This window comes from Octodon degus, unplaced genomic scaffold (assembly GCF_000260255.1).
Source record: "Octodon degus isolate 3935 unplaced genomic scaffold, OctDeg1.0 scaffold00010, whole genome shotgun sequence".
NCBI lineage: Eukaryota > Metazoa > Chordata > Mammalia > Rodentia > Octodontidae > Octodon > Octodon degus.
In genome coordinates this window covers 29,178,836-29,195,752 of record NW_004524586.1, presented here as the reverse complement: position 1 = coordinate 29,195,752, position 16,917 = coordinate 29,178,836, and the positions used below count along the sequence as shown (strand labels likewise).

At 40.2% G+C, this 16,917-nt stretch overlaps 1 protein-coding gene across 3 annotated transcripts in view; it reads right to left on the bottom strand.

Moving 5' to 3' along the window:
• The window catches only part of Sh3kbp1 (SH3 domain containing kinase binding protein 1), a 342,524-nt gene that overhangs the window by 168,413 nt on the left and 157,194 nt on the right, over positions 1-16,917 (bottom strand). For all 3 annotated transcript variants that reach the window (XM_023709017.1, XM_004625662.3, XM_004625663.3), the window contains one exon: positions 3,994-4,097. In XM_023709017.1, coding sequence (XP_023564785.1) covers positions 3,994-4,097 — 104 coding nt within the window. The remainder of the gene's footprint in view (positions 1-3,993; positions 4,098-16,917) is intronic.

The window sequence follows — 16,917 nt, the reverse complement described above, 5'->3', positions numbered from 1 at the left end:
AAAAGAAAAGAAAAACAGATGTATACTGTTTTTTAGAATTCTCTAGTTGATCCAAAAGCTTCAAAATAAAGCCAGGCTGTGCATTGAAAATCACTCTCAGAGTTGTCTATCAGGACCACAAAAAAAAACCGTGTAGTTGTGTAAGGGTTTGTTTGTATAGCTTTGCAATACTGTAGAAATTAACCTATTAATCAACCAATAAACATATAACCTAATATGCACATATACAATGTTATGCTTTATTAACTGACTGATTCTATAGTATTGCAAAGCTATTCATATATTCTTACCTTCCTGTGATTTAAAGGTTTTGGTTTACTTAGGGTTTTATTTTGTTTATATTCTTTAAAAGAATTAGAGATGATCTCCCCATTAGTACTTACACAATATTCACTATCAGACAAAATGACAAGTCTTATATTATTACCATGACAATGGCTCAAAATTATAAGTAAACTGGAAAAAGTCAATTAATTCTTTTCAAAAAGTGGATAAAAAAGCTAGCCTCATTTCTTGGTCTATGCTGCTCTTTGGATCCTTGTTATCACTGCGGTGGAATTTAAACAGGTGGCTAATTAATGAAAAGAAAGTTTTGATCTAATAGTATTTAGACAAGATATCATGTCTGCATCTTGTATTACGAATAACTACTACGAAGACAACAACATGCAATGTATTAACTATTGTAACTCTCCTACTAATCTGTTTTGAAACTGTCTCATTGTTATTTCTTTCTCAATAAAATTAATTTTTAAAAAGGTGAAAAAAAAAGCTAGCCTCGACATCTTCTATAAAGAACACAAATCCTACGGCTGTTTTTCCCTTTCCCAATGGCAGCAAGCCCAGAATGAGGCCGAGCACCCAGCGAGCAGAGAGTGGATAAGTGCTTCCGTGCAGGTGGGAGGCAGAGCTCCGGCCTCTAGGGCAGCAGCGTCGGCCTGCACTAGGCTCCTGTCCTTCAGCAACCTGGCCTGTTTCTGTGCACACAATGGTCAAGAAAATCGGGCATTATTTCTCAGAAATACAGAAATCATTTGCCTGGTCTTGATTTGTATTCTCTTTAAAGCATCCCTGCACAGTTAAAGGAAAAGTGCATCTACTGCAATGGAACCATTTTCAATTCTTATTCCCTTCCAGCCTTTGATCACATGCACCTAGATATATTTTACATAATTATATCCCACTATATTCAAATTTGTGTTCTGATCTGTTCATTTATTTTGTAAAACCTGTTTTCATATTCCTACTTACTCATTTACTTACTCCGTGAGCATTTGTTAAAGTACATATTAGGTCTCAGGCACTATTCCAGGTACCATGAATATAAAGATAGATAAAAACCAGGTTCCTGCTGTTGAATAGCTCTCAGCTTAGTGCAATATAACAGGTAATTATAATGCAAAGTATCACAATAAATACATATTTAAAAGCCTCCGTGTTTACTAACCTAATGGTTTCATAATCTTCTAGTTGGATAATACAACTTAATTCCCTTCTTTGATTATTTTTCATTATCACAAACACTGCTGCAATTAAAACATTTTGTATGTATTTTTTTCTTTTGTTAACCATTTGATGAAGATAAATTCTTAGGAATGAAAGTACTAAGTCAAAGAGTGTTATTCAGATCTTTATAGCTCTTAACATAGCTTGCTAAATAGCTTCCCATAGTGATCATACAGATGTACAAATTCACCAGTTATTCTCAGCTTTACCAACAATCTTTACCACCAAATACTTTCTAGATTTTCCTAAGTAGAAACCCAGTATTGTTTTAATTTGTACTTCTTTAATTAAGAGCAGGATGGAAAATTTTCTCATAGTTCAGTGTTTTCCCTTCAAGGATTTGTATTCATGGCAAATTGATTTATCACTTATCATTATTCCAGTAGCTTTCTAATATAGTTCATATGTTACCTGTATACTTTTTGTTGTAACTTACTACAATTTTTCCTCTTTTTTGCTCTTTTTCTTTAGCTATACAAGCTTCAAATTATCCCCAAATTTTTAACTTTTTTATATTAGCTACATCTGTTTATTTTTTCTCTGGAATTTTTTCCATGGTTACTGTGTTAAGAAACTTGCCTTTCTATCTTTGGAATAAATGTTCTACTGTGCTGTCCATTTATCATTCATTCGACTTTCAATAAATATTTCTTACATGCCCCACTTGACACTAGGGAATTAATGAAAAAGATGGATGACATATTAGCACAAATTATCCAAACCGGGAAATAGGCAAAAGGGGTTTCTGAATGCCTTACCGGCACCACTGTGGGAACCCCATTAGTTGCTTTTCTAGGGACATGTATCTTTCTTGGCACCTTATTTGCTATGCCTGAGGACTAGTTTGCAATTGTGTTGGTGTAGCTGTTAAATGGCAAGAGGCAGAAAGTAATACAAGTGATTCTTATATCATACAGCAACAAAAATAAACTTTGATCAATAGCAATGCAAAGGATTTGTCCTCTAGAAAAGATGACTTCAAAACTTAGCTTTATTGCCCTGTAGGACATTATGAAATTTGGTGTCTTAGTGACTTAAATCAAGTATTTCTTCTTCCCCTCATTAGACATGCCTTGCTCTTTCACTATACTCTTGGAGCTAGCCTTCCATCTTATAGATCGCTTCCTAATGAGTTTAATAAAACTCACACAGGGTCACATTAGGTTTGTATGAAAGTCAAGAAATCTGGCTTTTAGCATTAACCCTGCCACTTCCACCCACATGACGGTTCACTTATAATCCTCAATTTCCATCTTCCTTTTTTCTTTTTTATGTATTAGGTACAGGGTCTCACTACGCAGCTCAGACTCGTAGTGATCCTCCTGTTTCAGCCTCCCTAGCACTGGGACTGTAGGGGTACATCACCATGCCTGGTCTAGGTGGCCGGCTCAGTGCACCCAGGGATGGGGCCAGTGTGGCATGTAGTGCTGGGAACCAAACCCTGGTCCCTCTGCTTGCCTAGGCAGGTGCTTAGACCACTGAGCTATCTCACTGGTCCCACCTTCCTCTTTGGTAAACCGTGAGTTTCTGCGAAGTTGAAAGGCATTCCAGAAACAAAAGCAATTGGAAAACCATATTTCTTTATACAGATATAAGTGTTAAAGCTGGACAAATGACGAAGCTTGAAGTCTGAGGCCCAGAAACACACAGACCTGAGGGAGTGGAGCCTCAGAAGCCCACCCAGTGCTTCAGAGGTCATTTTGTTGACAGGGCTGGCTCCAGGTAGGAAGCCCAAAGTAGGACAAAGAAAAGTGGCATTGCAGAAAGAACACAGGTCCCCACTCAGGTGGATCTGACTTCACCCCTGAGCCCTGCCTTGTCTAAGGTCTCTTGAGGCTCTTTTCTCATCTACACAATAAAGTGCTCAAGATGTGTAAGTGGGTTAAAATGGAAAGACCCTCATCACAGGGCAGTGGGTAGCTTAGGGGTAGATCACCTGCCTAGTATTCTATCCTGGCACTGCGTAAAAAAAAGGTAACTTCATCATACCTGCCACATACTTGAGCTTCTAATAGATGTCACTTCTTTTCTTTCCTTTTAAACGTACATTGTCTGACAGTGAACACTGACTTCATCCTGGAGGAATGTATCTGTGTCACTCTGGACAGTCAGAGCCATCCATTAAAACACAAGAGAAAGTTGGTGGCACTGGCTTGGAATTTCAGAGATACTTGGTATGTATGCTGTGCTAGATAATGGTTTCAAATGACCCCACAACTGATCCCAACTGGCCTGATGGCACTTCTCTCCTGGAACCCATTTCCTCAGGAGACTCAACTAGATGATCTCTAGTATTTCTTCAAGTTCTAACATCCAACACCAATGACACGCTAGGCATGCTGTACCACTAAGTTGCACCCCCTGCCCTGTGATGAGGCTCTTTACATGTTAGTCCTACACATCTGCTGTGAGAGTTCCTCATGACTGGGTGCCCAAGGGAGTCTGATGGCCATACATGGCTACTGCACTGCCTGGCCACTTGCTTACCTCTCCTACCACCTCTATGATGTCACCAACTTTCAGCTCAAGTTCATCATCATTCTGGGGCAGGTAGCTGAATGCCACCTGGCATCGGCGCCTCCGTCGCTCACCTGGATGGGAAAAGCAAAATATTTAGATGCAGTTCTTCTGCCAGACTAAGATTTTAAAGAGACATTTCCTAGGCATGCACGCAAATTAAGCTGACTTGTGTCAAATATGATCTCTGGGACATGGCTAGAGGCATAGCAGCCCTGGTCTCTTAGAGGCAGTAGAAAGCAGAGCGATGCTTCTTGGTCTTTTAAAAGCTGCTGGGTCAGAAAGGCATGGCTATGAGAAACAGTTCCATTGGTGCAGAAGGCAAAAATCCCACCCCTGAAGCACTGGAGCACAGTGTTGCCTTAAACGGTTTCCATGGATGAGGCTTTATATTTGCTGCTGTTGATTTTTAATGAAAGCTGATGTGATATGGTAGAGAAACAAGAATGGTCTGCTTCTAATGCTAGCAAGGCAGACGGCATTTTCCCCAAATGTACAAAGGAAAAGATAAAGTATCCTGGCCTTTTTCTTACTAATCATCACCCTTTCAACGCGTTGCAAATCAGGCCTGATAAGTAAAGCCCAATTGGATTTCAACTTCTTTTTGGTACCACTTCAAATGCCCCACAGGGTTCAACAAATCCACTTCTGTCCTCTTTTCTCTGTCCCAGGGGTCCATTAACAAGATCCCTGGCTGCTTACACAAAGGCAACCCAAGGCAAATCAAGATAAAAGGCAGGGCCACACTTCATTTGACCAGAGAACACTCAAGGTCACAGCATCTCAATCATCCAGAATGGCCCACCTGGGACCGCTGGCTTAGGGCTGGTTTAAGGATAGCTGCAACTGTCCGCAGCACATCCACACCACAGATGTGCACTGTGGGGAGAAAGAATATGCATGATGGGGAGAGGGAAGGGGGGAAAGACAGAGAGGTAGAGCAAGAGGGACAGAGAGAGACAGACACCAATCACGCAGCAGTGGAGGCTCAAACTAGGGAGAGGTGCTGGGGCTAGGAACTAGATGGACTTTGCTGCTGTAACATTATTGCTCATAGCTGACCTCCTCGCACCACTCCCTCATGCCACCACCTGGCCTAGAAAACCAAAGGGCTCAATGACTTCAAAGAAACACATTTAGAAATGCTGATATTATTTTTGGGTACTGCTTCTGGGAATTCTTTTTCTTTTCTAATCTTTTCACAGGGAAAAGAAGTCTCTACAGGGGTGTTCACAAGGCATATTTAGGTCCCCATTCAGCATGACAAAGGGAAGGTGTTTGCACCCATCTGATGTGCTCCCTGATCAATATCTTTCAGAAGCCAGTGGCCTAATTCTCTGTTTCATTTTTCTCTGCCTGGACCTCGCTAAGGAGGAACAGAGCTGAACACAGGGAAGGGAGCAGAAGTGAAGAATCAATATCTTGACCAATCACATCTTTTACAAATACATACTTTATCTCTTTGTGTGCAGTCACAAGCCACCAGATCTTGGTAAGACCAGAGCAGTGGGTCTTCTAGTGCCAAAAGTACCATTGCTGCTCTATGTTCTTGAGCCAAAAAAGCGAGTCAAGTACAGTACTCTGTACCATAAAGGATACGGATTCCTCACTTTAGGAAAGAAACACCAGATGACAAGACCATCTTGGCTCCCCTCTCTAGCCCTGCCCCCACATATAGCCTGCTTAAGATGAATTTCTGCAAATCTTTGTTTCCATTTTCTAGATATTATACTAAAAGTGGATTTTCCACACACAAATCTCAACACGAAAGAAGTAAAATGATAAATGTCTGAAAATTGACACGTAACCAAAAATGTCACCAAAGTCCCCAGTAAAGTGATCTAAAATAACATCTGAAGACCTGGTGTTAGCTGAAGCCATAAAACTTCAGTTACATGTAGGTTCATATTTTTTAAAAATACTCTATACAATACAGTATCTTAACAAACAATGTACAAATGGCAAAAGCAGAGTTACATATTCTCTTTTTATGTTTTTACGTATTTAGTACAGAGTCTACAGGGTCTCACTACATAGATCGAACTCCTAGTGATTCTCCTGTTTTCAGCCTCCCAAGCACTGGGATTGCAAGTATGTGCCACCACGCCCAGCCTCAATCACTGTCTCAGCACACCCCGGGGGCGGGGCTGGCACAGCAAGCTAGGGATTGAACCTGGCTGCTGTACTCTCCCTAAGTAGGTGCTTTAGTCCACTGAGCTATCTGGCTGGCCCAGGAGTTATATATTCTTAGAGAAAGATTAATCCAATAGATTCAGGACCTGGAGCTGAATCATCAGATTTTTCTTGAATCAAATCTCTGCACTGGACTTCCATGAAGGCCTGCCTGATACCAGAATAATGAATCCTTTTACTAATTTCTTTCTACAAGGTTGGTCAATATTTCCTAAAGCTTCTAAGAAGGCTACAATTAGTGTCATAAAGTCCTTTAAAGCACACTAGTGACATACCAAGAAGAGTCTAACAGAATACATACAGGAACAACTCAGGGGTAGTTGGTGATAAAGGTCACCTGCTCTGACTCCAAGCAGAAACAATCCCTCTATGCTGGTATATCCTGCTATTTTTTCTAAACCCATCACCACATCACATCCCAGCCACATATTAAAAGAAAAGAGCCAGGATGAACCACCATTTGTCCATTTTGTGTCTGTGTATTCAAAGTGGTTAGGATAGATATATAGTTACATTCTCTTAATGAATAGAGGGATTTGCTCTAATAGTGTTTGTAAATAGGATATCAAGTCCGCCTCTTGTACAGCAATGAACCACTAGGAAGAATGTATGCAATGTGTGAATTATTGAAACTGTCCTACCATCTTGGTTTGAAACTGTCTCATTGCTATTTGTTTCTCAATAAAATTATGGAAAAAAAAACAAATGAGGAAACTAGGGCTCACCCAAAAAGACGTTTTTGGGTGACTTACCCAGCAAGCTGCTAAGTGGCAGCATTTCCTTGGCCTGAGTCCACAGCTATCTCTGCAGTCCTGGATGAACCAATTCAATGCACACCTGGTCCCAAATTCTCTGTAACCCATATTGAACTGCTTCCTTCATGCAATGTTGGATTGCATCAAGGACTTCAGGACAGTGATGGCAAACCTTTTAAAGCTTTCACTAACAAACAGCTGGCTGTGACATGCATGCCTTAGGTCCGCCACCACTGCTTGAGGACATCTTCGCTGTGGCTCTCTCATTACAGAGAGCTCCGAAACGCCAGCACAGCTGTTTTCCAGGCCTCAGCCCCCAACATGTCACTGATTTGCACTTGTGTGCCAGTTCTACGTGGCCAACAACCCAGTTTAAAGGAAATGCTTGAAATTGGAAGAAATGGTCTTTGAGTTCCATACACTTCTCTTAAACATCAAAAAGTTTAAGGATGGCATATTTCTGCTCCTGGCATTTCACTGATGTTTACTAGTAGGTCTTTACCTTCTTTGAGATGCTCAGTACTTGAAAATGTCATCTTGTGATAGCTAGTAGAAACTGAAGACAAAAGTGTCTGACTTGCCCATGCCTACGATCTAGAATCCCTTACTTGAAGCTACCACTTTGATGCCCAGACAGACTGGGCATGGAGTTCTTGGTGTGTTTCAGGTTTCACATTTTATGAGGCTTTTTCTCCTATGGGCTAAACTGAGGCTTGATGTGTTCTTTAAATAGTTAAATATATTTACTGACTGTAGTGGTTTGTGTCTAGTTGTCCCCCCAAAAGCCTCCTGCAGTCTTGGAACAGCTTCTGGAGTTTGTGATTGATTACTGTGGGTGTGGATGCTGCACCTGCCCTGGGGCAGGCAATTTGCATTACAATGTAGGGTGGGAAGAGAAGCTAGCAGCTTGAGCTGCTGCTACTCCCCCTTCTGCTCTTGCTCTTTGCCTCCACCACTAAAGGTTGCCCTCTGCCATGTGCTGCTCTCCCTTGGAGCCAGCTGAATATGGACTGAAATCTCCAGTAACTGTCAGCTAAATAAACCTTTCCTGGGCCAGGGAAATAGCTCAGTAGAATAAGTGCTTGCCTGGCAAGCGCAGGGTCCTGAGTTCAATCCCTGGTACCACAAAAAAAAAAAAAAAAAAAAAAAAAAAAAAGAATTGGGTGTTTTGGGGCTGGGGAGATGGCTCAGTGGAATAAGTGCTTCCCTGGCAAGCGCAAGTGTCTGAGTTCAATCCCTGGTTCCGAAAAAAAAAATAAATAAATAAACTTTTCTTTCCTTCAATTTGGGTGTCAGGTATTTGTCCCAGCAATGAGAGAAGAGTAACTAAGACACTGACTATGACCAACAACATGATTCTCTATTAAAAAACTAGAAAGCAGAGAGAATGCATGGTTTTCCTCATTCACATTAGCACTACTGCTACTGTCTTGTACTACTATGTGTGTTTTTCAAGAAGGGCTACTTAACTCCTCATACATAATTAAAAGAAATAATATGTTTTATCTATGTACATGTATGTGTATGCACATGGCTTACCAAAGAAGTAGGAATACAGCAGACTTCACAAGGTATCCTAAATACTGTACATCCTCACCTTAGAGCCATATTGTAGGACAGCCATGCACAGACATGAATTCACATGCAGCAACACAGGCACACACACATGGCAAAGCAGCCATGCCCCCAACTCTCTCCAGAGCCCAGACCCAGCTTCCATTCATAACAGGTTTGTTTAATAAAAGAACAACTGCTAACATTTACTGAGTACTTACTACATACTAGAAACTATTAAGCACTTTACTTCAATTACTCCACTTAATCCTTGCTTCTGGGGTATACTGCTGACCCCCTTATTATACCTAAGACTGAAGAGGCAAATAGAGATCAACTACTCTACCAGACATCTTATAGCTAGCAAATAAAGGGCCTTAGATATCAAACAAGTTGATATAATTCTTGAGATTTTGTCTCTATCTCTAGCGATTGCTGTGAATTCTCAGCTGTCTTGAGACTACAGAAAGGACCAGCTGGGAACTAACATAGTACACAGGTAAAAGGTGAAAACCATAAATCAAGTGTACTTCCTTAGAGCTGCTGGAAACAGGGGCCTATAGGCCCTTGTTTTAAAAAAAATACAGTCAGGTGGACAGAGAGGTAATATGCAGGACATTCATTTGTCCAAAAATGAAATTACAAAACCAAAGCATGCCATGACTCAGTTTCAGAAACAAGACACAAGATATTTTAGAGGCATCATCCTAGGGTCTTATAACATGAAAACTACACTAGTCAAATTCACTCAACAACCACAATGTATAACAACAGATAATATCATAAATAAAAGTTTTTGGGTCAGTTTCTAATACTCAAATTCTCACAGGTCTACTTTTTACTTATCCCACACCTCCTAAGACAGAATAAAACATTTTAAATCATTTGATATTATTTTCAAGGAATATATTCATCAAATGCATCCGTACTGCATTCCTAGAGAACATGGCCACATCCTGAAGTCATACTGACTGAGTGAAAATTAATAAAAGTCAAGAGAAGAAAATCAGGAGTCACTACTAATTCACCTCATCCAGGATAAGTTCTGGCCTTTGTCTGGGAACCACTTGTGCAAGAAAGTTGAAGTGCAAGGCACACCTACCAAACTCACTCTCTTGGGGTGGGAGCAAGGACATGCATTGTACACTGTCTCCAACCATGGTAAGGCTCACAAAAATCTAAACTTCCATGAAGGTGTCAGAACCACGAGTCACAAGTGATGGTAATACACCTTGTTGGATCAGGGGTGTCCCTCATCTTGTTGCACAATGAGATGACCCAAGGAGTTTTCATAAAACTAAGGAAACCTCCTTAAAGGGCAGTGCCTGAGGACTAGGTCTCCATAGAAAAATGGTTTCCTCCAGGGCTGGGGCAAGGAAAATGTGAAATAAGACTAAAATATCTAGTTGTGTCAAAATGAATGAAAGGACACAGGAATCAGCTTTACAAGCCTGCCAGCAGCCAACTTGGGGATAGCAACAGCATGTACTGAGGGATATATTATAATTCATTCATTTCCCCAAAACTCTTAAACTCTTACTGCTTTGTGCAATAGGTAGCAAGCTAGCCAGCTAGAGGGCTAACATTAGATACTTATGCTATAAGAACCAACAGCTCTTTTTTTAAACAAAAGAACGTTAGTCAGTCATAGTGGTGTACACCAGGATTTCCAGCAGTCTGGGTGGCTGAGACAGGAGGATCACAAATTCAAGCCCAGCCTAGGTAACTTATTGAGAACCTGTCTCATAATTTAGAAAGGACTGGGAGTGTGAAACATACTGGATGTCTACTGGAAGAAGATAGACTACCTAAGTCACAGTATGTTTAGTAGTCATTAAATACAAGAAGCTCTATGAGTATTTTTACGAAAAGGTATCTGTAAACTAGATGATAAATTTTCAAGATGGGGAAGGGGGTCAAGGAGAGAAAAAATGAAAAGAAAATGAATGCTAAAATTTGTTACATGAATGTACCAATACACCAAAATGAACCTCGTTTTTCTAGATCCTTAAGATGTAGCAAGTGTGTGTGTGTGTGTGTGTGTGTGTGTGTGTGTGGTGTATCCCTATAACTGTAAGCAGCAGCATCTATTTTACTCCTTCCTAATCATCCAGAACCAAGCACAGAGTGTGCAGCCAATAGTGTTTATTGATAAATAAATAAATCCACTCAACAGTCAACATATGAAAACCTAATACACTTCAATAAAGTAGACAAACAGTGCGCATACACACAAACACACCTGTGTAAGCACAGAAAATGGCACAGAAGGCTATATCCCAAGGTAACAGTGGCACTTTGGGGGAGGCATAAACACAAACTCATTTAAATGCTTCTGCATATCAATTTGTTTTTACAGAAAGCACATAATACACTCTAATGGGTTTGTTTTAAGCATCACTCACCAATTAAAATGATTATTTTGTACTATGAAACTTATCATTCGGAACATGCTTGGGTGACATTAATAGTATAGTTCCTATTCCACAAGTAAATAAATGCCAAGCGAAACAGAAAGGCGCTTGTCACAGGCTGAATGACAAATGTCTGTGATAGCCCAATGACAATTGCCTCTGCCCAGTCCATGAAGACAGCAGAAGGTGTGAGCTTGGAGAAAAAGCTTTGCACTTGTAGCTGATACCAGTCAGCATTCTAATCACACGCTGTTACAGAGCCCCCAGTAGGCCGCAATACTTGCTCTGTGATCAGTGCAAGGTTATTTTCTCTGGCCTGCCTCCCGGAGCCCACAGCGCCCAGGCAACCACCTCTGTGCGGAGGAAGGGCACTGCGCCATCTTCTGAGCCCACTCGCTCACACTCACTCACAGCTCACAGGAACATGCACGTTTTCAGCCATGGGCACTCCTTGCCTTGGCTTCCCCTACCATTTCTTTTCTCGAACACTGTCTTTGCTCCATTATATTTTCCTTGTCATGAGTAGCAGTTTGTTTGTCTCCATCCCTTCAACCCTGTCAACTCTTAGCTCTTTAGCACACACCTTTTTCAACAAATTCAGCTAATTTACCAACTCCCACATACATCTTATTGTGGTTATAATAATGCCATTTCTTCATAAATGCCCACTCTGAGTCAGTATGTGGGCCCAGATGTCTCATATTTACAAAAAAAGAGAAAAAAAGACTGATCTAGTTCTTTCTCAGACTACATCTTGAAACCTCAGCCTATTACCCCGTTTAATAAAGGCATCAGAAGCCGTCTTCAAGATGGCCAATTAATGTACAATGAAAAAACTGAGTTTTTACCACCAGCATAATATAAAAAGAAGCCACCCACTTAATAAAAATTTTTGCAAAGAAAATCTGTCCATGGATATTTTCAATGATAGTACTGTCATCTGGTATTTCGTTAGAAGCCATATCTATAATTTTGGTATCATGGACATCAAGAATTCAATGTCCTCCACCTCCACCACCTTATAAAAATGGGGTGTAAAAAGACATACGAGCTCTGATTTTACTGCACTTTGATACATTGTCTATACTGAAAGCACTAAAGCACATAAAGAGAATCCTGAACTCATGAGACAGAAGAGACGTACAATCTAATGGTCTGAGTACTGCAACCACTGCTGGGCTCTTTGTCTCGACTTTGTCATGCAGAAAATGGGGACATTTGGGAAAGACTTACTTTACAGTCAAGGTTACTTCTACCTGACTCCCTTACTTTCTGCCACTTGGCTTTATACTTAGGAATCTATTAAAAGGCAGTTTAAAGTTATTTATGCCAGCTCAACCAGTATTCTTTTCACCAGCCTTCCTTTCCAATCAGAGTGAGAAGAGGAATTATACAGTGACATCTCTAAACACACTCTGTTTTTCCCTTTTCTTCAGGGTAGTGTCAGGCCTCGGTTTTGGCCATTTAGCATGGCCATTAATCCAAATGACCCAACCTACAGCAGGCCAGGGGACACCTCCCCAAGGCATCTCTGGTCTGGCTTCCCCTAGCTCCCTGGGAGAAGGAATCTGGATTTTCAGGGGGAAAAATCTAAAACACAAAGCACATTGCTCTTCTCTGCTTTAGCAAGGCTGATTTTAGCAAAATGCCCCAAAGAATTCAACGTATTTATAGAGCGTTGTTTGATCTACTTTTAAATGCTCTATACACAGTCATTCAAGTGAAACAAGAATACAGAATTTCAAAGGAAAAATTGAAGGAAGATTCTAAATATAAGTTATTTGTTGAGCATAAACAAGATTTCTCCCTTCTTTTCCAGCATACTGCTTCTAACATATCTATTTTTATAGGCCTTTACAAACTTTGTTGCTGACAAACCGATATGTCAGACCCCTAAATTTATAGCTAAATTCGGGTAGGAAAGGAGGAAACAATATGTGAGGATGATGCAATGAAGAGAGGAGAAGGAAGGAAAAGGAGAGAGAAAAGGAGAAAGAGCACGTACATCTTAGAAACTGTGAGTAAGTTCTAGAAATCCATAAAGATCCTCATGTAGGATACATTTCTCTTGCTTATCCTTTGAGAATGGGGGTCCTCCCATAAACAAGTTTGGAGTTTCTCCATTTTTAAAATCAATACCTAGAAATGGCTACTGTAGTGAGAGATTTAAAGAAAAAAGAATCCACATACTCCTCACTGGAGAAGGAGAGCTTTGTGACAGTCATATTATTTTAAAATTTTGATGCATTTTAACATAGTTTCCTTTCCCATCCACATCAAAACAAAGAAAAAGGAATGCCTGGTTATTTGTGAATTTGTTTAGTATAAATGGCAATTTATAAGAGGAGATTAAAATATACAGTGAAAATTTAAATTCTAAAAATACTAAACAATATTTTAAATGTAAAACGCAGTGCCTTTCTTCTCCCTCAAAATGCTTCCCTCTAGCTTTGAAAGTGCTTGTTGCATCATTCTTGCCTTTTTTGTTTGTTTATTTGCTTGTTTTTAGTTTTTTAAGACATGTTCTCACTATGTACCCAGGCTGCCCTTGAAGTCAAGGAGATGCTCCTGTCCTAGCCTTTTAAGTGCCATTCTGAAGCAGCTCTGGACATCTTTTGTGAATGTCCTTATAAGCTATGATCAAAAACACAAAATGCTGCTGCTGTGTACCAACCAAGAGAAAGGCAGGCCCATAAAAGTGTTACAGTGTGTTCTCATCCACCCTATTCAAGAGATTTGGCACCTTGTAGCTCCTGGCTGCTCCCCAAAGTCAGAATGATGTAGAAGGTAAATGTTTTGAATCAATTCTGGACACGGAGACAATCACAACCGTGCAACTAAAGATACTCGTGAAAAAGGACTGCCAGAGCTGCTTGAGAAAATGGCACAACTGATGGAACAAGTGTGCTCTAAGTGAAAGGGGATATTCTGAGGAGGGTTAGCGGCAAAGTGCCTTTTAGTAGCTACAAAAGGGCGAGAAACTGAGAGTAAGGTTAGCTTCAATTTAAAACAATTAAACACTCATCATATTTTTCCATCATATCTCATAGATCACAATTCATTCTTCAGGACTTAAAAGGGTGAAGCTATTATTCAGAGGGGTCAGAGGCTAGAATTCAGGGAATCCAAAGTGGGCTGGGGACTGGGGCGTCATTCAGTGCTAACGGCCATCTGAGCACACACAAGCCTCGAGATTCCAACCCAACAATCAATCAACAAAATTGGATGAGAATAAAAATGCATCTTTTAATTTTGCTATTCTCAGGGCCGGAAAGATAGCTCAATACAATTTTAAGTGCCTGCCTGGCAAGCGCAAGGTCGTGAGTTCAATCCCTGGTTACCACAAAAAAAAAAAACCTGCCATAATTTCATTATTCTCTAACTGAAATATGGCCTTCATTCCCATACCACATTGGTATTAGCTGCACTTGTGAATTTTATTTATTTCCTATTATACTGATACGTTTTCAGTTCCCAGTTGCAGTTGAAATGTCATTTTTATTCATCTCTATGTCAAAACTCCGATTGCTATTTAATTCATTGATAAAGAATATGCATTACTTGTGTTTTTGCAATGCTTTGATAACTGTATTTTAATATAATTTGTTTCCTTTGCAATTTCATGGATTCTATTTTAGTCATTTGTAAACATTATTCTGAAAAGGAATCCATAGGCTTTACCGGACTGAAGCAGGTTCTACAGCAATTAAAAATTAAAAAGTTAAGAACCTCTAATACCTATTTTCATGATTACGGTTCCCAAGGAAATCCAAAGGTAAAGGAAATCTTACATAAATGCATAAAGGAAGAGTAAATGTTTGGCCTCTGTTCACTGGAACATTTCCTAGGCTTGGGAGCAGTGAATCGCAACAAAAGAAGTACATCAGGCAACTTCAAAAGTCCTGATCCACAAACGGCCGCGTGGCACAGTGTTTACGACACCGCTTGCCAAGTGCCCCTTATTAATCAGGTCATTGGCTCGCCAGAGCCCTGTTCTGTCATCTGGCACATTGGCTCAGCTCAACTCAGCGCTTGTGCTCCCTTCCAGGGAGTCCAACACAGCTAATTTGCAGGCTGACACCTGCCGCAGCCTCCCCAGTGTCTCCCTTCCAACCTTGCTCTCAGTTTGTCTCCCTTTTGTAGCTACTGAAATTCTGGAAAGCACTATCCTTTCCTGTCCCCTCCGAGATTAAGAGATTACCAGAGCTTTGGTATATCCACAGGGCTACACACACACACACACACACACACACACACACACACTTTGCTCCTAGTTCTGCTCAGTTGTTCAGTAGCATGCCATTCCTTAGAAAGTCCTGCGTGCCTACAGTGCGGAGCGCAGTGAGCACACACGTTCCATGAAGGGAGGAGAGTTTATGTTAATATTTATATCTCCACAGATTTTACCTGGAGGAACTGTCTGACTGCCACGAAGGTCTTGCCTCTGTGCTATTGCTACAGAATGACAGACCATAAGGTCAGTAAATCCAGCGGAGACCAGAGGCATCTAAGCAGCACTTCCAGAATAAATATGTGAAAACTGTAATTCCACTTTTAGGAAGTTATACTCCCACTAACACCCAGGAGATGTATAAAGACATATTCATAATGTTCATTGCTATATTATTTAAAACAATGAAAAGTCTGAATTATCCAGAATGTGCTTCCATTAGGAGATTAGTTAACGCATAGGTTTAGACTACTGAAGAATGGTATAACTCTAAATGAAGAGATGGTAAAATTTCCATGATTCTCTTTAACTTAACAAAAAATTGAAATCTAGCATCCACAGTATGACCTTACCTGTGTTTTTTTTTAAAAAAAACACCAATATGTATATTATGTGTGCTTGGGTTAGGTCATATCATATGCTACTGACATTTTTCCTGTTAAACATCTGCAACTGTGAATGATTCATCATAATATACTGGTGGAAAGAACTTCTGTAGAAGTGATCAAAAATCAGCTTTCTCCTAGGAGTATTACTTGGTGAAGGGATTGGCTGTTACACTTTATGCTAAATCTAGAAAAATATAAGATGAATCTAAAAATATATAACTCAAAGAAAAGAAAAGAGCACTGAGGTTTAAATAACATAACAACACAAAAGTGGCCTTCCTGGACACATGATTATGTGCCAGCCAGAGCAACAAAACCAGTCGGAACTAGGGGCTTCCTGGAGGGAATGCAAACTGTTTCGCTGCCTCTGGAGGTGTGGCATCTAAGAAGGGAAGGTTCTGATCATTTGAGCAGGCAAAGGGACCTACAACTAAAAGGCTCTAAGCAGGCTTTTCCCCAATACAACAGGCTTAAAATCCACATATTACCTATTTGTGTAAAATAAATAAAGACTTCTCTCACGTCTAAGCAAATCTTAGGTTTTTTGTACCAGAAATCAAACTCACCACCTAGCACTTGCCAGGCAAGGTGCTGTATCACTGAGCTACATCTTCGGCCCCACAAATTCTTTCTTATAAGTACAAGGAAAGGTACAAAGATGCGTTTTTTAAAAGTACCTCACACTCAGACTTTTCATTTTTCCAGCCTATCTGCACCTTGACTCAGAGGGAGGGAACCAAGTGTCATGAAGAGTACAAATTTAGAAACTGTAAATCTACCAAGTGTCAATCTAAAAGTCTTGAAACAAGAGAAGGAATGCAGATTCATTTGTGAAATAGAAAAGGGAATAGTAGAGAAAAATAAATACATATCAATCTCCCCAACAATACTAAGTTTTGTCAGCACTTAACGCTTTTTAAGTATGTAAATGCCTTTAATTCACTGGGTGTTATTATAAAGCTTTCTATATATTATACATGGTTAAATCTCCTTTTGCAAAATGCAAGTTCCTGGAAACAGAGATTGAGCTTTTTTGCTGGTCTACAGCAAGGTTTGGCGAACTTTTCTGTAAAGGTCTGCAGTTGTAAACACCTGAGGCTTTATGAGCCATCCTACCCAAATCTGCTGTTGCAGCGTGA